Source organism: Alligator mississippiensis, chromosome 4 (assembly GCF_030867095.1).
Source record: "Alligator mississippiensis isolate rAllMis1 chromosome 4, rAllMis1, whole genome shotgun sequence".
NCBI classification, from domain to species: domain Eukaryota; kingdom Metazoa; phylum Chordata; order Crocodylia; family Alligatoridae; genus Alligator; species Alligator mississippiensis.
Genome location: NC_081827.1, coordinates 6,161,853 through 6,183,614, shown reverse-complemented (window position 1 = coordinate 6,183,614; position 21,762 = coordinate 6,161,853). Strand labels below are relative to the sequence as shown.

General features: G+C 52.8%; 1 protein-coding gene across 1 annotated transcript; it reads left to right on the top strand.

The window, feature by feature from the left end:
- Positions 1-1,223: 1,223 nt before the first annotated feature.
- LOC102558691 (calmodulin-alpha) lies at positions 1,224-2,987 on the top strand. The gene has a single exon (XM_014607502.3). It carries the CDS (start codon positions 1,312-1,314, stop codon positions 1,759-1,761), a length of 450 nt encoding a protein of 149 aa, XP_014462988.1. The 5' UTR covers positions 1,224-1,311; the 3' UTR covers positions 1,762-2,987.
- The last annotated feature ends 18,775 nt before the right edge of the window (positions 2,988-21,762 follow it).

Genomic DNA, 21,762 nt, shown 5'->3' with positions numbered 1-21,762 from the left:
AAACCTCCAAGGATGGAGATTCCCCCAGCTCTCTGCAAACAGATCCCAGGCTCCGTTGTTGCCTGCAGGGAAATGGGATCACCATTTCACCCTTTCTGCTCAGCTGGCAGGGAGGGTCAGATCTTGGCTCTCCCTTGCTTGCCGTTATCAGAGGGTGGTATAAGGCTCGTAGCCTGGAGAGGACACCTAGAAGAGGTGTGCAGCCTACTGCCAATAATGCTGGGGGGGATCGTTCTCATTCACAGATCATCATGATGTCCTGAAGCTGGAGAACCGGAGGCACAGAGACATAATGCAACTTTCTCTAGGGTCCCAGGACCGGATCACTGGGGCAAACCCCAGTCTCTTGATTTTCAGTCATCAGACCTAGCTACTCCAGCAGCCATTCGCCAGGACCACAGCTATGCTCTGGCCTAGACAACTTGTGGGTTAGCCTTCATTTGAACTAACCATCTCAGTTACAGGGCAGCATTGCATTATGTAGACTTATGATAGCCAGCTCGGACACGCAGAAATCTGCAGGAAAAACACACGATATAACCGAAGGGCAAGAAGGAAGATCATTGCTTCTTCCTTGATTTCATGGCTTGTGATTCCCGTGTTCAGCGTATGGCATCTCAGCACTCACCCTATGGCACAGGGAAAAACGGAGGGACGAGTCTTTCCTTGTCAGAGCGTTTGGATACTATGGTGATAGATAGATAGATAGATAGATAGATAGATAGATAGATAGAAGAGACCTCAAGAAGTCATCTAGTCTCATCCCCCTGTGATGGGGCAGGGGGAGTTTACCTAGCCCATCTCTACAAGTCCAACCTGTTCTTAAATCTTCCAGTGCAGAAGTTTCCACAACCTGCACAGATAACTGGTTCTTGGTAAACTGGTTTCCATGCATATTTTCCATGCTAATATTATCTCTGCCCCAGCTGTAGGCACCTACCCCATGGCTGCTGTGCATGCCCTGTCCCCTGGTGAGATAGCTTCCATCTCTTTGCCTGCAGATACCCTACCCCGCTCTTGCTAGGTAGCCCCTGTCCCCTGGAGAACTGGCTACCAGTACAGCTTGCAAGGAGGGCGAGTTCCTCCCACTGACTTCACATGGGAGCGGGTGCCAGCTCCAGGCCCTGAGGTGATGAGGAGGGTGGGGACGTTCTGATTTATGGCTCTGCGCACGTCAGGAGGCAATGCTGCATCTCTGCCTACACCCCGGTTCTGCAAGTTGAGGCAGAGAAGGCGAGCGTGCATTGCGACTGAGAACCGGGGAGCCGGGGAGCACGGAGATCACTGCTCGGGCGCTGCAAAAGGGCCGGCATGGGTGACCAGCTGACAGAGGAGCAAATTGCAGAGTTCAAAGAGGCCTTCTCCCTCTTTGACAAGGATGGGGATGGGTCGATCACCACCAAAGAACTGGGCACCGTCATGCGCTCGCTGGGGCAAAACCCCACGGAGGCCGAGCTGCAAAACATGATCAGCGAGGTGGATACCGACGGCAGCGGCACCATCGACTTCCCTGAGTTCCTGTCCTTGATGGCGAAGAAAATCAGGGGCGCGGACAGCGAGGAGGATATCAGGGAGGCCTTCCGGGTGTTCGACAAGGATGGGAACGGCTACATCAGCGCGGCAGAGCTCCGACACGTCATGACGAACCTGGGGGAGAAGCTGTCGGACGAGGAGGTGGAGGAGATGATCAGGGAAGCTGACTGCAACAGCGACGGGCAAGTGAACTACGAGGAGTTTGTGCGCATGATGATGGGGAAGTGAGGCCAGGGCCGCGTGCACACGTCCCCTCCTCTCCCCCGTCAACCTGCCTCCCACCACTGCTGCTGGACGGTGCATATCAAGGACTTGGGTTGGTTTCACTCTTCTACTGGCATCTTCCTCTTGCTTTTCTTGCCCTGCTGTAAAGGCTGGTTAGGACTTGTCCTGCTCATTAGCTAAACCCTGGGACGCATGCAAAACTAGGTCACACCCAGGACCGTGTGGCCAATGCCAATTGTCTTTAGAAAGAGGCGGCTGGCCCGTTGAGTTGCAGCTCATGTGCACCGATGGCATTCGGGCCGATCCCTGCATCCCTCACTCCTGGGAGACCATCCCTTGGTTGCAAGCAGCCTCCAGGAGGACGGACGCCTCACGGGGGTCGGGGTTTGCAGCATCGCAAGCACTTGGCTGTCGGTACCTTCCTTAAAGCCAAATGCAGCCCTCACTCGTGTGGGTCTATGCGAGCAGATCCTTATCCACGGGGGACCCCGCTGAAATCCCCCTGGCTTCCCGGGGATCTCTGGCAGGATTGGGACCCATGCACTCATTCGGGGCAGATAAGGGATCTCGCCACACGTCTGCCTCTGAATCTGGGTTTCTAAACCTCCCCGCTAAAATTCAGAAAGGCCCCAATCCCGGGTTGTATTCCCCGCCATGCCTGACTTTCCCGAACAAGGCCTTGTAATAAGAGATTTCCAGGGGTTGACAAGCCACCTGCCTGCCTTTGCAGCAGAGAAAACACAAGGCATTTGGGTGCTGATGCTAGGAAACAGAGACTTGCCCTGAGCCTGGATTGGCTTTGTGGCTTTCATGGCATTTGGTAATCTCTGATTCAATCCCCTGAAATGAAACGATCTCTGATTCAATCTGGAATGAGAAGCAGGCCGGCTTCTCCCCAGGGACTTTAGGGCAAATTTGGGAGCACGCCCTAGAGAAAGCTGTGTACTGATTGCACGGCTGCCGTCTTATTCACGAGGAAAGGGAGGGGAAAGATAGGCGGGCGGGCGAGATGCTTATTTCCTATCCTGCTTTATCTGCTTATCGGAAATGGGAATTGTTACTGTCACGAGCGCATTGGAGAAGTAGCTCTGTCGACGTTGCTGCTCTCGTTGGGAAGCCTGCGGCAGGACATTGCATTTCTGCTCCATGGATGCTTTTGTGCTTCGGTTGTGTCATTGAACGGAGTTCCTTTAACAAGTCTGGGGAGAATAAAGCTGTCACATTGCAAATCTGGTGTCTTTTTCTTCTTTGAGTGGAGCGTTGCTTTTCCAAGGCGATGACAAGATGTTTCAGATCTAGTCGTGGCCTTGCAGGATGCTGTCCAGTGTGCAACGCCGCCTGCTAAAAGCCAAGGCAAGGAGGGACCCCAAGGGGGGCATCCTATTTACACGTCCCCATCCTAATCCTGAACACAATCACATGCCCGCTTAACTCTGCTCACAGTAGGACTTTGCTAGTTTGTGGAGCTCAAGGCATTTGCATTTAAAGATAAGCCTCTGCGTAAATGTTTGCAGATCCGAGTCTCTCGGGCTGCAGAGGGACAGAGGTGGTGCATAATGCCCTTGGGCAGGGTGGTGCATCATCCCCTTGTACTGACTGCTGTAACCCTGGTGGCTTCCACAGCAGCAAAAACAGGTGAATCAAGACTGCCGCCTTCATCATTTTCTTTCCATGTGCTGCTGGTCTGGCCCCTAAAAATCACTCCATTCCCTTGTGCGTTGTGCTGCTTTGGTTCTCTGTTGCCAGTTTGGTCACAAAAGTCCTGGTGCAAACTCCCCCCGAGCCATCCCCGACGGACTGACGTCCACACCTCCCTCTTGTCCGTCTCTGGGGGTTGCCAGCTACATGCAGGGCTGCAGTCCGTGGCCAGCTTCCACCTCTCCCGGCGTGGTTTTGGTTTGGGGCCATCGCTTTGTAGCAGTGGAGGGGATGAAGTGTCTTCCTACTGTCCCAGGGACGTAAGTTTGAGCCCTGCTCTAGACCCATGCCTGAAACTGCCCCCAGTTTACCTGCTGCAAAGAGTTACCTGGACATTAGGGCTGAATAGCTAAAGGGGATTGGATGGGATGTAGCTAGTCCCATCACTCCCTGGGTACCATTGGCTGGTGCAAGTGGTATGTCTTACCCACACTGGCCTACCGAGCTTGGAGGGACCATTTTTGTTCCTATAAAACTCAAAGGTGAAGAACAGGGTGGGTGGAAAGGTAGAGCCCTGGCAGACGGGGTGAGGCTGGGCCGAACTGGTGTTTGCCTGCAGGCTAACCAATATGGCAGGCTTGAACATTTCAGATGGAAATGCCTCCTGACGGGGTGTTGATCTGCATCAAAACATTACATGCAGGCTCAGTTCAGTGCCCACGCGGGTCCCGGCGGGCTGCTGCAGTGAACTGTGCTCCTCTCCCCGTCTACTCCGTGCATCGGGCTCCTGGCTCAGGCAACATCTCCCATGAAACGTGGTGGTCCCACGATGCACCACATCATTTCAACCAGGTGGGGATGTATGTCAAGCAGGGAGACATCCCCCCAGTTCCAGTTGGAAAGAGGAGATCCAGTTGGGGGGTCCCCAGTTACCTGGGTTGGAAAGAGGAGATCCAGTTGGGGGGTCCCCAGTTACCTGGGTTGGAAAGATCCAGTTGGGGGGTCCCCAGTTACCGGGGTTGGAAAGAGGAGATCCAGTTGAGGGGTCCCCAGTTACCTGGGTTGGAAAGAGGAGATCCAGTTGAGGGGTCCCCAGTTACCTAGATTGGAAAGATCCAGTTGGGGGGTCCCCAGTTACCTGGGTTGGAAAGATCCAGTTGGGGGGTCCCCAGTTACCGGGGTTGGAAAGAGGAGATCCAGTTGAGGGGTCCCCAGTTACCTGGGTTGGAAAGAGGAGATCCAGTTGAGGGGTCCTCAGTTACCTGGGTTGGAAAGATCCGGTTGGGGGGTCCCCAGTTACCGGGGTTGGAAAGAGGAGATCCAGTTGGGGGGTCCCGGTTGGGCGGTGGAAAGAGGAGATGACCACCATGAGCGATGGGGGCAGTGGAGAGGGAACGGCGTTGATGGACGTGCCATGCTGGCGAAAACCAGGAGCACCACGGTGCTGGTGGATACTGGGAGGCCTGGCTGAGAAGAAGAGAGCTGATGTTACTCATTCAGAGAACCAGGGTGGTTTTGTGGTGCGATGGGTGGGGGAGTGAGTCCAGCCCCTGCCTGGCTACACACTCCTTATAGAGCAAGTGCTACGGGGCTAGATTTACTAGCTCTCACCTGTCCTTCTTGCATTGATGGCCAGGCCCTCCAAAGAGCTCAGCTCTCAGCAGGCTCAGGCCATTCAACCCTCTGCGGCTCAGTTTCCCCTTCTGAAAGAAGAGTCACCCTCCTGCCTCCCTCACTAGCAAGGTCGCACTCACGTGCAAACGGCACCAAAACCAGCTGCTGACAGACGTGCGGTAGTCCCCGTGTGCTAATGAGGGTGATCAACTCAGGAGCCGCAGATCTGGCGTTAGGAATGAAATGGTGGTGGTCCTGGGTCATCTTTTCCTCATCTCCCTTCCCTTCCTGACAGCAGAAGAAAAAATAAATCAGCACCGACAATGACAATTAACACAGCTCCCAGGTGACGCCCAGAAGTAAATGCAAACAGATGTCGATGCACAAAAAGTGTCGGTGCCTTGAAACGCCCGTGGGACGGGGCCCTGGAATACGCCCAGTGTGAAGCTGGCCAGAAACCAGAGTAAAATGGAGACACGTGAGCTGTTCGGCAAGGCAGGCCTCAGCCCCACACCCACCGGGTCCTGCAGGTGGGGGCAAGGGGAGCATGCAGCAGCCCCAGGTGCGCACGTGGCTCCAGAGCCAACACAGAGCAGGATGGCTCAGGGCAAGCGAGGAGGAAGGCGCTGCTATTCATGCCCTTTGCCTCCCCACCGGGGTGATATGCAGCTGCCGACGGAGGCTGTCCCCAGACCTGCAAAGCGAACCCACCTCCTGCTGGCGCTGCGCACGGGGTTTGCTTCCACCGTCTAGTCGGGTCTAATACCTATGGAAGCCCGTGGACACATTCCCCTCGGTTTCCAAGGCGGCGTGGTCCGCTGGGTCTATGAAACAGAGGGTGCGTAGGCCTCAGTTTCACAAGCCATCATTTCACAAGCAAGCTGCTGACGGGGAACAGCATGCACCACCGCCCAACGCAGGATGCAATGCAGCCTCCACCGAGCAGAGTTGGGAGTGTGCTCATAACCTCTCTGGCTTGGTGTCTGCCCTGTGAGCAGCCTCATCGCATCTGTAGCGTATCAGCTTCACCCCATAGGGTCCATAGGCAGGGCAGAAACGGGCCCCTCCATAGCTGGCCACAGCTCTTGGTAGGCAGGTTTCCCACTCGACATTGGTCTCGGGAGCTGAGACATTCAGGTAAGTCTCCTACAAGTAGCTCTCGTGCCCTCAGAGGGCGCTTGTACACGTTACGAAACAGCGGCAAAAACTGCTGCTATAATTTTTTTGTCGGCTCTAGTGAAATGCTGCCCTCGTGGCACAAGTCGCACTGTGAAGGTCCCCTGGTGAAACGATGCCACTGCTTGTCAGAGAGGCGTGAAGAAGCTGGTGAGTGAAGCACATTTGGCTTGGGGGCGATTCCTGCCCGGCAGGTGCGCTGGCCTGGGCGCAGCCCCGAATCGGGACCAGAGCTGTTCCCTCTCAGTGCACGTGTGGGTGGATTGGGTTGGAGGTGCGGACCCGCTGGGTGGAAAGGACGGAGACTCCCCCCTTGGAGGGGAGGAGCACCACTTCATCAGAAATGGCTTTCTTGTGCAGTGCCTGGTCCCTAAATACTAACTGGAAGTCATGCTCTCTGTTGCTTCTGCACGCCAAGAGCCTTGCACACACACAGACTAGTCGTGTCCATGTCCCAAGTGTCCTAGTGCCATTTCCTGTCCCACGATAACTTCTACGAGCCCTGACAGCTCCCATCACATGCTCCCCCAAGGCATGGGCTCTATGTGGCCTCACTGACCCATGCCATGTCCTCTCACCTCCCTCATACTAGGGATCTTTATACCACACTGTCGGTATTACCATATACCAACCGGGCTCTTCCCACTGGCACCTAGATTGTGCCCCGACATTCGGCTCCGAAATCGAGCTCGGCAGGAATTTTCGACTGAACTTTTTCTCGACCCCCCTATCGGAAAGTGCGGACAAAACCCATCCAAACCCGAAAGGGCACGGGCATTAGTAGGAAAGGGCTGGCCTGATCATTTTGTGGTGAGAAAAAAAGTGGAAGCAATGTTGTGAAATCCTTCTCCTATCTTTCAAAACACCAAATACGGCTGTCCGGTTTCAATGACCTTTCATTTAAACTAATATGCCATTAATAAGGTGTGCGTGTCTTATATTTTTTAACAAATAAATTACAGGTTGGAGAGCAAAATGAAGCATTTCAGAAGGAAGTGCTTCAGTTGACAACCCTTGACTTTCTTTCTGACTATTCAGTCCTTAACATTTTTTTCCCCAGAGTCTGACATTTCATCTCAGCTTGGGATGAGAGAGTCTGTTCCTGCCTTAACCTCCATTGCACCCAGCTCCACTTACACATTACATCCTCCAATGTGTCCTGAATGCTACTTGATAAGAGTAATTTCTCCAGAGCCACCCACCCTGCCTGGAAACACATGCCCAAGTTGCAGCAGAGTCGGTCAATCCTGCATTGGCCTCATCAGCCGTCTTTGGGTCCGCAGATAAGACAACCGTGGAAGACACGCATCCTTGACTGCAAAGGATTACTGAAGAAGGAGACGAAGCTCCCTGTTGAAGGAATAAGCTAGCAAGCAGAGGTGCGGAAGTAAAAAACCCAGCTCCACTATGAATATCCTGCTGTAGGATCCTTAGGACATGAAGATCTGTAGACGTCTGCTCAAGCGGACGTCTGTGAAAAGTCAGCTGGCCCTTGGCAATGGAGGGGATTTCCCCCAGAGTGCTTAAAAAAGCAGGGAATAGTTGCCGTTTCTGCAGAAAGTCACAATTTTACTCAGATCAGTGTCTGCTTAAGGCCCAATCCTGCCCTCCTAAAACGGCTGGATTGGGCATGCAATGAATATGGGCTCACGTCCTTAATACCGCCCTTCTCAACCAGGTGCTGGGGCAGCCTGGGTGCTGCTGGATCCTGATTTGAGTTGGGAGGAGATAAGTGAAGCATGAGGAGATACGCGGATAAGGTCGGTAGATAAGCCAGGCTCGGACTTGTCCCTGTCGGGACATCCCCCCACCCCTATTGCCCAGCCCCGGTGCAAGGAAGCAAACACTATAACATCACAGTATCGTAATATATGGCACTCCGATTCACAAACATTTTGGAGGGGGACCTCAAGTCCGGTGAGGGGTGCCAAGCGGTCAAAAAGCTTGAGCACTGCTGACTTAATCCTTGCAACTAAAGCAACAGCTTATATATACATCATGATCATCATCATCGGCAATCCCTCTCAGGCAAGGATGATTGTCTTATCTGTGGGTCTGAAGGTGGCTGATGAAGCCAATCCAGGATCAACAGCTTCTGCTGCAGCTCGGGCACATGTTTCTGCGTGGGATGGATGGCTTTGGGGTCTCGGTTCGGTCCGCGACACTGTTTCTGCCGCTCCTGCTTTTCCATCTCCTGGTGTTGTCATGAGGGTTCAAAGCACTGAGATCCCTGCAGCCGACTCCTCCTGTATTTAGGGCAGAGCTGGGCAATAGTGTCGCACGAGCTGATGTCGATGTTGCATTTTTTCAAGCTGGCCTTGAGGACATCCTTTAAGTGTTTTCTCTGCCCTCCTCCTGAGCATACACCTCGACTGAGCTGGGAGAGGAAAAAACTTGCATCAGGAGTCTGGAGTCGGACATCTGGATGATGTGGCCGGCCCAGCAAAGTCGACGTCGGATGATGATCGCCTCGATACTCACGGGGTTTGCTTGAGGGGGGCCACTAAAGTTGGTGCATCTGTTGAGCTGGTGGTCAAAGGATCTTCCACAGGCAGCCTTGATGGGACTTCTCCGGTGACTTGCGGTGTCTCCTGTACGTTGCCCACATCTCAGCTCCATATGGGATGGAGCAAACCTGCAATACATCGGCCTGTTTTACAGCTTCATCTTCGGGTCCTTTGGAAGCGGTTCTAGTGGCATTGACATGGCACGCAGCAGTCTCCTTAGGACACGGACCTGCATGCAGCACAGTTACCAACCAGGAGTAACACCAGGTCCTGGCATAGGGCTTGCTTGTGGTCGTATAGAAAATAGTCCCTTCTGCCCTGGCCGAGTTGCTGACAAGTTAGGCTAGATGTTCATTTTTCAAAAGAACCTGCATTTTGGGCACGTTTGGCCTCAAACCCGTTCCACATTTAGCCTCCTTTTCCAAGGACTCATGCTTTTTCCCTTCTCTCTTGCAAACTCTAATCTCCTGTTTTGTTCGCTATCTGCCTGCCACCAAACAGGAAGCAACCACATAAAAGGAAAAGTTGAGAACTAAGCCTGGATGGAAAGAAGGGTTTAGCAAAGACAAAAGCCAAGGTTTTTAAAAATGGGCAAAGCAGCCTGATTTCCAGCAGCACCGAGCATCCCGCAGTTCATATAAAAGTCACTGGGGGCTTCGGGGGGCTCTGTAGTTTTGAAAAATTAGGGCATGTGTTTCACCACTTTTGAAAACAGTGTTCATGAGCTTTAATGCCCGCACGTGGAGATGCCGGCATGAATGAAGAAGACCCAGGCTGCAGGCCCACACCTTGGTCTTGCTGGCGTCTGGTGTAGAGGAGTCGCACCCATGCTAGAGAACTTAATCCCATGGATTTGAATCAGCTGAGATGCAATGGGATGTGAGCAAGAGCTCACATCCAGACCGGGCCTCGAGGTAAAAGGGAAGGCAGGGCTGGTCCGCAGGAGATGCCTTGCACCACCCGGGAAGGAGCAGATTTGAGGCCAACTGGTCTGGAAGATGCAGAACCGCCAATTCGCATGATTTGATCATAAACCTCATGCGACCTGATGGTTTTCTGGAAGCCCCAGGTTCTGGCGTCAGGCGGGTGTACGCTCACTCCTGCTTCCGTTTCCAAAAAGCAAAGGACCGGGCCTCGTGGTAAGAGGAGAAAGGCTGGAATGTGAGACCTGAGCGAATCTCAGCGGTTGTGAAACCTGAAGGCAAATAACAAGAACCCAATCTGGATGCTTCCATGATTTTTAAGATAGCCGTATGGTTTGGGGAGGGACGTTAGGAGCTGGCGACAGAGAGACAGGCAGATGGGGACAGAGATAGCGGCAGTTTTTGTTTCGAGACCCAAAAAAACGAGCAAATCTCCCTGATTAGGGGTTTGACTACAAAGTGGAGACTCAAGTCCTATTTATCTTCCTCGTAGCTTCAGGCAGTTTCGAACCAACCTCTGCTAATTGCTAGTTTCTCATTGAAGCCGAGGGGCACACCTTGGGTGCCTGGAGTGACTTCTGCTTGAAGCGGGCAGCTTTGCTGAGATGCGGGGACCTGGTTGGTTTGCACAAACGCCCGTGCAAACTCACCTCCCCGCCCGGCAAAGGCTCCCAGATCCATCTCTCTCCTACAACAGCATCTATGTACAAGGCAGATGTTTCCTTCCCCTCCCAAATGCTTCACAACTCAGCTACGAGTTATGAAATGTTCCTTCTCCCTGAGCCTGCATGAGCACGGCCCCCCAGCTTGTCTAAAGCCCCCCAGGCTCTCCGGGGATTAAATGAAGGAAGTTCACATTTTCTGCCTCCTTCATTTCTATTTTCAGAATAAAACAAACACATCCAGCTCCGATGTTCCCATCTAAACTCCACCACCCAAAGCTGCTATTTAAAAGCTGCGCTGTCAGCCCAGGCCTGAAAGGAAACAGCACCACGGGCTGAGAGAAGGGACGGGAAAGTCCGAGAGCTTTCCTCAGGTGAAGAAATCACTGCTTGAATTTTCCAGGCTACTAATCCATTCCAGCTGCACAGAGAGGTCATGGGGTGCATCTACACGTGCGCATTTACTGCGGAGTAACCGCCATTACTGCGCAGTACGGTTGCGTGTCGACACGTGCATGCCTGTGCTGCGCAGTAAATATGGCAATCTATGCTGACTTGAGTGTAAATGGGATACCTGCATGATGCAGGTATCCCATTTATGCCTGGTTAGGTACTGCGTAGTAACGCACGTGTAGATGCCTTACTGCACAGTAACAATGTGTGCGTGGACTGACTTGGGATTAACTTTAGTCCCAAGTCAGTCCACACACAGCGTTAATGCGCTTTAATGCCCGCATGTGTAGATGCCGGCATGAATGTTGCGTGCCCCTGGCGGCTGAGGGGGGCACGGCAGTGCTGGCGGTGGCCGGAGAGCGGTGGTGGTAAGCGGGGGAGCTGCGGAGATGCCACCAGCGCTGTTGGCAGCGGTGAAGGTGGGTGGCAAGCACTGACCAAGGGTCGGCGACCATCCGCAGCCACCAGAGGCAGCATCGGCAGCAGCCAGCGGGGATCGTGGGCCGCCTGCAGATGCTCCTGGCGGGGTCGGCAGCAGGGTGGTGAGTGGCGACCACCCGCAGGCACCGCTGACACTGTCAATGGTGCCTTTTTGTAGGGGGAGCACCGCCACACTCAGGGGGTGCATGTGCACTCCCATGCACCCCCTACACTTCGCCTCTGGATGCCGACCTATTCCTGCTCACTGTGTAGTATTTTACTGCGCAGTAAATTTAAACCGGCATAAATGCACGTGTAGACACGCCCATAGAGAAGCAGAGCTGGAAGGGACCCCCAGAGGTCCAACACCCTGCCTGAGGCAGTATCAGCCCTATCCAAACCATCCTATATAACTCTACATAAAGTACTGTCACCCCTAATGCACCCACCCATGCTTGGAGCAGGGGTAGATGGGTCGGTGGTGGGAGATCTTTGTGCTGCCCGTATTCGGGATAGTTCAGGGCCCACCTGGCCTTTGGTGTATGTCAGAGCAACCTTCAGGCTGTTCAAATGTCTGCTCTGGTTTTTACGGGTCCCAGAAAGCAGCAAATAGCAGTCATGCAGCGTCCCGCCACCCCCCAGCCACCCGCCTAACACCTATAATCTGACCCCTGCCCCGGCGAGCTTGGGGCTAAGTGAACACAGAGCTTCTCCGTTGGCATTACACATGGTGCAGGGTTGTATTTTAAGGCAACAAAGACACGTCACATAATTGACACCCGGATCCTGAGAGCACATGGGGTAGGGGTGGGAGGTGGGTGCAGTTTCTCTAACTTCCCCATCTCCTAGGGGAGGTCTCTCCTTTCCAAGCCTGTCCGTGCCCCTTCTAGCCACCTGAAGAGGATCATCTGTGATCAGCGTGCCTCCTAGAAGCTGGCGCACGCGCTCCCCAGGGCTCCCAGGGCTGGTTGGGAGGGTGTTCACTGCCACGCCGTGCCCAAACCAAGCAGGGACAGCCCCGTTCATTGCACACCTTCCATCTGGCTCTGCTAGCAATTCACAGCAGGTGCTCCAGCAACCTCGTGCACCATGAATTAGAGCAGCGCTTGGCTATGCAAATCCTGGGATCCGTGAACCTCGGCCTGTGGGCAAGAGTCAGGGGTAAGAGCAGGATATGGGGAAAAGCCGCCGTCCCCTGGATCTCACCTTCTATTATTTACGGCATGGGACAAAGCCCAGGGGATAGGCCAGCACTGGTCCTGCAAATCCGTCCAAGCCAGTGTTACCAAAGAAATGAATTGGGCCCATCTGGCTTCAGGTTTTCATCCGTCTCCTGCTGATGCTGTTGGACTGCTGGGTGCAGCGACCAGCCCCCGGAGGGGTGAAGAGGGGCCCAGCACTTGAGATATTAGCTTGAGGCTTAAGAAGCCTGCCTTCAGTGCCATCCTCTGCCACCAGCTCCCCATGTGACACCGGTCAAATCACTTAAACCCACCGTGCCATGGAGACTCTTTCTATAGACTACAACAGGAGGCTGACAGAAGTGCCGCAGGGAAGAGGCTGGGTGTCAGTGGTCCCTGTAAAGCCTTATGTGTGTTGAAGAAACCTCCAAGGTGGATAAGTTTAGTCTGAACCTCCTGAAGGACCATTCCCCCCTAGTAAGATCCTATGGGGGCCAGACCCTGGAATCAGTGGATCTGGCCCCAGATATTAGCCTTGTCTGGTCCATGCCAAGATGAGCGAATCCATGCTAGAGGTTTAGGAGAAGGGTTGCTCAGGCTGGTGCGACGACTCAGGCTCATTGGGATGAGCTCTGACACCAGGACGCTTTTGGGATAGATGTTTTGTAACAGCGAGGCCTACGATATTGGGAGTCTCCCATAGTAACTGGTGAGACGTTTCCATCTCACGTTTCTGGCTGTAAATTATTTGCAAAGCAGAGGTCTGAAATGCCAGAGCTGCTACAGCACCCCTTGTCCAAAATGGGCCGAGGAGCTGATCTCAGCCTGGGTCAGCGACCGTCTGCCACCGTGAACCACGCCGAGTGGCACATCCGAGTGTGCACGGGGCAACTTTCCTCTTAGTTTGTACTGAGCACCTACGTCTGAACGAGCAAGGGAGGAGTTGCCTGAGACAACGAAAACACCGGGGTTGGGCATGGCTATTGTCTTGAAGCCTCTATAATTAGACTTTCCATAAATGCGATTATTAATGGGACATTTCTGATACTAAACCGTACCCTTTATTTTTAGGCCTGACCTTTTATGCCTCACTCTTTCTATTTCTGGGATGCTTAATGATTGCAGATTTTTTTTTTTTTTACATGCTTATTCTGGGTTGTTTTTCTTTGCCGTGGCCTTTCATGGTTCCCAGCACAAGTGGACCGAGTCCAGAAACGACAGAGCAAGTCCAAGTAACGCTCCGGCTTGTTTTCGGTGGCACCAGCCCAGACAGAAAAAGGTTTACTCGTGCTTTTGTGCTGGAAGCATTAATCCAGGATGGAGCCAAAAAGGGAAACAGATTGTCTGCTTGATTTGGGGAGCTCTTTGTAGCTCTCAAAGGGCACCGAGAGAGCAACCGGAGCCAGGAGGAGACCAGGGGCCTGCATTGATCGATGGTGGCCGGGGGTTGTGGGGTTTAATCCCCAAAGCTGCGTGCAAGCTTAGGGTCAGATGGGTGTCTCTTGGAGTCACGCTTCAGACCGCATCCGCCACAATGCTCACAACTACATGCCTCACTCTCCATCCAGTTGGCAATCACGCAGTCCAGAGATGAGCTGGGTCCTTAGCTAACGTGCATGCATGTAGTGCCACCGAAATGGGTGAAGCCATCCCAAATGGACATTGGCTGGTAAGCCATCCCGTAGCATCTATTGTGGCTTCCCATAGAGATACTCCACCCGTGGGCTTCTCCCAGCAGCTGGCGCGTGGTCATGTGTAGAGGCCTGGTGGCAATGTTTTCTGTGAACAGCTCACTTTTTTTTTTAAATGAACACACTTAAGGTGCCATCACAGCCCTGCTTGTGACAAACCATAGCAAGCACAGGGGCTGGAAGGGACCTCTGTAAGTCATCTAGTCCAACCAGCAAGATCACCCTAAGTTTTGCTGCCACAGATCACACGTGACGCTTCACAAACACGGAGCGCACCATTCACGTGTGCAAATAGTTGCATCAGAAGTGCTTGTGCACTCAACCAATCTGGTGAAGAGAAAGTATGTTGTGTCTTAACTGACCAATCACAGATGTTCAGGGCTGGAAGGGACCTCATGAAATCATCGGGTCCAGCCCCCCTGCTCTGGGCAGGAGAAACCACTGGGGTCAAATCACCTAACAAGGTGTGCGTCCAGTGTCCTTTTGGGGATCTCCAGGTAGGTGCCTGCACCGCCCCGCTGGGAGTCTATTCCAGAGTCTGCTCACACGAACTGTGAAGAAGTTTTTCCTTTTATCCAGCTAAAAACCTTCTTCTAGGAGTTTATGACCCGTGGCCCCACTTGCCTGACCACTGAGCAACTTGTAAAGAGGGAAAGAACGGTTGAGAATCAATTTGTCTAAGAAAAGATCTGGGGAGCAAAACACGTCTGGAGGAGACCTGATTAACAAATGCACGCAGGGATATCCGCCTGTCTGGGGAGCAGAACATGAGGCTAAACCCACGCAAGTGCCTATCACACTTCTGCTCTACCGGCGTCAATTAAACCAAATAGCCCAGAAGAGCTTATTCCTGCAAGCCTCTGCATCCTGCTCCGGGGCTAGCATTTGCACAAGCTGTCCAAAGAAACAGGGCAGGTGAAGATACTTCTGCAGTGTGGCAGCAGCGTAGACCCAGCAGGGATGCCTCGTCCAGCCTTGGGAGCTCGCACCGGGCCTCCTTGAATAGGGGCAGCCTCCATTCCAGATGCAACCACTGAACTTGGGTAGCATCCTGAAAAGAAAACTCCTATGCATAGGCCATGGGGCTGGCTCACTGCTTCCCAAACCTGCAAGATATATTATTTATTTGAGAGCTTTATCATGCTAATTGGAGAGATGTATTATTTACTATCACTCGCAATGCTAGAACTATACAGGGAAACTTTTAGGTTTAAAACTAACATGAGGAATTGATTTTTCATGCAGCACGTCATTAAGTTGTGGACCTCATTGCCATCAGGAGGTAGACGGGGGTGCCGCCCCCAGATCAGAATTTCCTAAGCCTCTGACCACTGGAAACTGTGGAGGGAGAGAAGCAGAGGGTGCGTCTACACGTGACACTTTAATGCACATTAGCCTAAGTTAACGTGCATGAAGGAAAGGTGTCTGCATGTGCACACCCTTAATGTGCATTAAAAATGGTGAATTTAGGTTGTCGGTGGCTAAATTTGATACCTGCAAATGCAGGTATCAAATTTAGGCGTGAATAGTTAAAGCGCATTAACGCACATGTAGATGCGTTAACGTGCATTAACACTCTGTGTGTGTGGACTGACTTGGGACTAACTTTAGTCCCAAGTCGATCCACGCACAGTGGTAATAGTACATGGATACAGGGAAGTCAAAACCAAACAGCAACCATATGGATCGCTGTGGCAGCCGGGGCGGGCGAAGGGAGGGGAGGCATTTCATCTGTCCATGTTCCTCACTACGGTCTTGAGCTCAACTAGAGGAAGAGCGTTCTTCACATTGGCTTTGGAGCCTCCATTCAATCAGGCCTTGTTTGCACTGGCAAATGTGGAAGCCACATGATTCATCATGGTAATAAAAATGCCTGAGGCCTGCTTCCCTGTGACCCGCCAGGGTTGTTATCACTGATGGAGGAATTGCTCACATTTGTTAGCACGGATGCTGTCTAAAATCATAAATCAAGCGCTTAGATCTGGGCTCCGGTGGCAGAGCCTGGGAGCCCTACCCAGGCCCTGAGAGGTGCATGTTGTATGTAGAGTCGGGGAAGCAGAAGCGCAGGGAGAGCTAAGACTTTGTTTTTGGAGCCACCGAATGCCCGCAGCTCGGCACCCCGGAGACTCGGGGTGGCCTAAAATCACATGGCGCAGCACCATGTCAGGCAAAGGCAAGAGAACGGGCTCTCAGGATCTGGCTGAGAGCTCAGTCGTGCCCCTGAGATTAAACAAACCCGACCAGGCCACCCACTCCACACACGCTGAGGCAGCACTGGAGGAGGGGACGATGCCCTGGTATAGCCCCAAGCACCTGCTCGCACCACATCAAAATCCTGTCTTAGTTGGGGTATGAGCGGTACCACTCAGGGTGGCCACACAGCTTCACTTGGGAGCAGGTGGACAGGGCTTATCTCCTCCTTGCTGGGTGCATCTACATGTGCATTTACTCTGCAGTAATTTAATGCGCAGTAAATGACTGCGCAGTGAGTGGTTTTTAGGCCAGCATCTACATGTACAGCCGTTAAAACACAGTAACACTGCATGTGGGCTGACTTGGGACTAAAGTTTGTCCACACACACAGCGTTACTGCATAGTAAGGTGTCTACACGTGCGGTAACTAATCGGGCATAAATTTGATACTGGCATGATTCAAGTATCAAATTTACGCCCAACTCGGCGCAAGTCACTGTAGTTAATACGCAGTGCGGGCATGCATGTGTAGACACGTGCCCGTACTGCGCAGTCATTTTTGGTTACTGCACAGCAACCTAAATTACTGCACCGTAAACGTGCACCTGTACACGCACCCGCTGTGACCAAACAGCCTCCTTGCACCATGTAGACATATCTTCAGTCTCTGATTTTGGTCAATATATGCCTCTGACTTTCTGGAATGGCTTCATCGGAGGGTGGCCGTCACAAGCCTCAGAGGTAGCTGGTCATTTAGGCCCAGATCCTGTTCCTCCTCCGAGTTACGGAAGTGGACTAAGTGCAATTCTGTAGCACCCTGCTCAAGTCCCTAAGGAAAAATTACTACAAAATATGGGCGGGTCATAGAGAAGGGACCTCCCGACATCATGTAGGCCAACCTCCTTGAGGCAGGATCATGCATCTCCAAACCATCCTATGCAAACTGCCACCCAACACCAGCCATCACACCCAAACCTGCCACAGGGCCCTCCACCTCGCTGCATTTTTGTGCCTCAATGATAAGGGTTAGATGGTACGAACACAGATGCATTCATGGATGTCCAGAACCGGAACAGGGTGGCATGGAGGTATCTAAGTCCACTTATCCCAAAAGATGGACTACAGTCTGGCTCTTACCTACCCCATCCCCTGCAGATCTAATAAGCAAGCCCTCCTCCCAATGGCTGCAAGAAATATTCTGCCCAAAAATAATCATTTGTGCCCAGATGACACATGCCCTACTGCACCCAGCAATTGGAGGCCAGGATGTTAGGAAACCCAACCTCTGGGAGGAAACAGAGGGGAGATTTCAAATAAAAGATGGTCTTAAACCATCCTCCAGGAAGTGAACCGGGCGTTGGAAAGGCGGTGGAGTTACAACAGGAGTGCATTTCCAGTGAAGCCCTGCCCGTCACACAGGCATGGGTGAGTCACAGGACTGGTGCAGCATCCCTGTCTTTCCTTTTCAACTATCCGTAAGCCCGAAGCCAGAAGGTGGTGAAAGACCCAGGGCGGTTTTGAAAGACAAGAGCAATCTGGTTGCCAGGAATGCAAAGCAGGCCTCTCCCGTCCGGCCTTTAGTGTCCCTGTTGCCCCTCCTTAGTTGCTCTATTGCTCCCTTGGTTTGGGAAAGCTGTTATTTCCCATGTACCGATGGGAAACTGAGGCACAGAGAAACTGCTCTTGTCGACACTGCAGCAGCGATGGCCTAAACCTGCTCGCCCGTTCGTGCCCGCAGGCTTGCTCCAAACCCAGAACGGGGCCAGTGAGGTTGCTCTCATCCCCATGGCTGCTGGCAAGCACAGAAGAGGCTGAGGTCTCAAGAGTGGCCTCAAAGGGACTTCCCCAGCAAACTTCAGGGTACAGGGAGGCAGGATGCACTCACGTCCATGCTAGCTGGGGCATCAGACAACAGGTCAACCACACTGATGCCTATGGGAGGGCTTTTGGACAACAGGTCAACCCCACTGATTCCTACGGGAGGCATTTCAGACAACAGGTCAACCGCATTGATGCCTATGGGAGGGCTTTTGGACAACAGGTCAACCATGTTGATGCCTCTGGGAGGGATTTCAGCCAACAGGTCAACCACGTTGATGCCTCTGGGAGGGCTTTTGGACAACAGGTCAACCCCACTGATTCCTACGGGAGGCATTTCAGACAACAGGTCAACCGCATTGATGCCTACAGGGGGGTTTTGGACAACAGGTTAACTACATTGTTTCTTATGAGAAGTTTTTCAGACAACAGGTCAACCTCATGGGAGGGTTTTCGGACACCTGGTCAACCCTGTCGCTGCCTAAGGCCGAGCGGAGGGAGATGGGGGACGGGCCGAGGGCGCTACGGTGGAGATGGGGAGGGAAACCGCTGCCAGTTGTAAATTTTCTCAACAAGTACCTGAAAAAAAGATAAAGCAGGAATAATTAATGGTAAATAAAGGCAGCACGAAGGCCTAGCCCCTCATAGGCGTTCAGGCACCTAGCTAAAGGGTTTTGACAAACATGAGACACATCAAGCATGTGTAGGACACTGCTGCAGCCCTCCGGAGAAGCAAGCTGCCCCTGCTGCTCCCCTTCCTCGCACGCCAGTACAGACATGCCCCTGAACACCTTTGAGACTAGGGACAGACAGTGCACATAAAATACTCAGATACTGACTTAACCCTGGGTCCAGGGCCTAAAAATTAACCCCAGCTCGCAGCCCGTGCCGCGGCGTGGGGTTGAGCTTGGGCGCTGAGCTCTAAGTGTTGGACCCTCCTTCCTCTCGAGAAAATTCATCGGCTGGTTAAGAGCCCGGCTGCAGGGCCCACGTATGATGACCATGGCTCCCGTCCCAGGCCCGGTCTGTGGTCCTTGCACGAGGCGAGGCCCGGGGATCGGCAGAAATAGCCGGAGCGCTGAGGGCAGCCAGAGGAATGACAAATGGCTTCCCCTCCACCCCCCGCAGCTGAACCGCAGCCAGCACCTGTTACTGGAAATGCAAAGGGGACGCCAAGCTGGTTCTGCTTCACCGCCGGCGGCTAAGCCTCCAAGCTCCAACGAGTCCCCGGCAGAGCAATTAAAGGCGTGCATCCCCCCCCCAACCTATTTGAGGCATGGAAAAGAGGGAGAGCTGCATGGGACTGTGTATATTGGCATTGGGCTCTCCTAGCCACATGTTGGGAATCACCTTCCTAGTGCAGGGGAGCAAAGCAGGGCCTGGCGGCCAGCGCTTTCAGGGGAGGCAACAGGCCATGGGAGCTGGCCAGGTCGTGGGCTGAGAGCAATTACCCAAGATCGTTAGCATGTGGGCAACCAAGTCCCTGCCAAATCCAGCACACAGCTCGCCCTAGGACACGCCGCAGTGCCCCGCTAAAGGTTCAGGCCCCTTGTTGACCCCCTTGATGCAGCCCGGAGCAGGAGTAAAATGCCTTGCAAGCACATCTTCCTAGGAGCTTATAGCTGTCGTAATAACCAGTGCCCAAAGCTCACCCAGGCAATGATGAGTATTACCGCCTGTGCATTACCGAAGGGGAGGCAGCATGGCCCGGTGGGCAAGGGGCTAGCCTGGGCTGGAGGATCTCCATTTCATTCCTGGTCTCTGCCACCTTCTTCCTGTGCAACCTTGGGCAAATCCCTTAGTCCTCACCTGGCAGCACTTCCCTGTCTCATAGGGCTGCCGTGAGGATAAATACATCAGTGGATAGAAGTTGCTCAGATACTACCATAACAGGAGCCCAATAAAAGCATGTGCAATAAATTGATGGAGATACTAAATGAGGGAGGGGAAAGGCAGGCTGTGTTAGCGCCCGGGGTCCTGTTTTATTTAACAGCTCCATCAATTCTTACACATGGTCGTGGAGATCAGCAAACCAACACGATGCTTAATACGAGAGCACAGCGCTGAGCGTGCTTCCCCGGTGCAATGTGGACAAGAGTTTCATCCAAATGGAGAGGCTTGCACGGGAAAACAGCTGTGTCCTGTGCATGTTGCCGAGTTTTTCAAAGGGGAATATCCTCGTGCAGCATTGGGCTGCCAGCTGAATTTGGGAAATGGAAACAAAGCGATGCCTGTTGATCAGTAATGTCAAAATGGTTTATCTTGAAAATTTGTTTTGTCACTTTTTCCAATGTTTTTATGCCATGATTTTTTTATTTTTTTTTTGGTGGGGGGGGGTGTTGATATTTTGATCTACATTCCTTTGCAAGGGGAGGAAAGCAGATGCTGAAATATGGGAATTTCCTCTGGGACAGAAATGCCATTTTTTGAATGCCGGTGCCAGGATTTATATCCTTCTCCTGGCATGCGTATAACCATTTATAGTGGATGCTGGTCCTGGATGGAACGGGAGTGTCATATCTATGAATCTGGTACAAGCAACCCAGCCTGTACCTGAAAACATATGATCAAACGTTTGTGAGCCAGGATTTTCACTCAGGTGTTCCCGTCTCCTTGACGGCCCGCCCGGGCCCGCACCCAGCTTTTATCAGCTCCGGGGAAATCTCTCGCATCTCCCAACCTTTCGCCCACTTCCCTAGTACCAGGACCAGGAAAGCATCTGGCTCTCCAGTGCAGGTGCCCAGGAGGTCAGCCAAATAGGCAAAGAAGATAGTCAGGAAAGTGCTGCCACAGCTCTGCAATACACGTGCGAAACCAATGCCCTCCCTTTCCTGCGCACAACCCCTGTGCTCCATCCACACCTTTGGGTTTTGTACATCTGCCCATGTATAGGATGCCCCACAGCTCGGGAAGTTGGACAAGATGACTCTGGAGGTCCCTTCTTCTCTAGGACTCCTAAGGATGGCTCGACAGGCATGGGCAGCATCCCATGGGCGCTTCGCTTTCTCTCTCTCTGGCTTTTCCATAAAGAGAGATTGTTCTTCCTGTGGATGGCAATGATTTAACAGAGATCCTGAAACCCTGTCTCCCAGAGCGACTGCACGAATAGCCCGAGAGACCTCAATGGGGCACTTGGCCGAGTCAAGAGCTTGCACAGGATCTCACCGATGCAGGGCATCTTGAAAAGAGGTCAGCGGGACTTTCAAAACCAAAAGGAAAGCAGGTTGCACACGGATGATTAAACCCAGGTTGGGGCCTAAAGAAGCAGAGCTGCTGTTTGCATTTGCACAAAGGGGAAGGGAGGGAGGGCACAGAAAGGTCCCATCCCGCCAGGGACTGTCCCAAGCTGCCAAACTGGGCCCTGAAGATGTAGCAACTCCCCCAAGCAGCTGCAGAAGTCATCTTCTCTCCTTTTGCAAGAGAAAACTGTGGTTTTACCCGAATTCAGACACTGGAGATGGATTTCTGACAGCTGCCCTGACTAGGACTCCCATAAATCTTGCATAACATTTAACTGTCCGGGCTCGCTGGTTGTCTTCAGGCGAGATGATCTCACCATCCTTTTCCTCCACAAAGTCTCGGGATTAGTACAATACTGGAAGAGTTAACGGCTGTTTTCCCTGAGCTTCAGAGTCAAGTCCTCTATAACCCGATCCCGCTGCTCAAAACCAGCAAACAGCCACGGCCGGGTCACCGGTTACACAACAAGTGGCATTATCATAGACAGT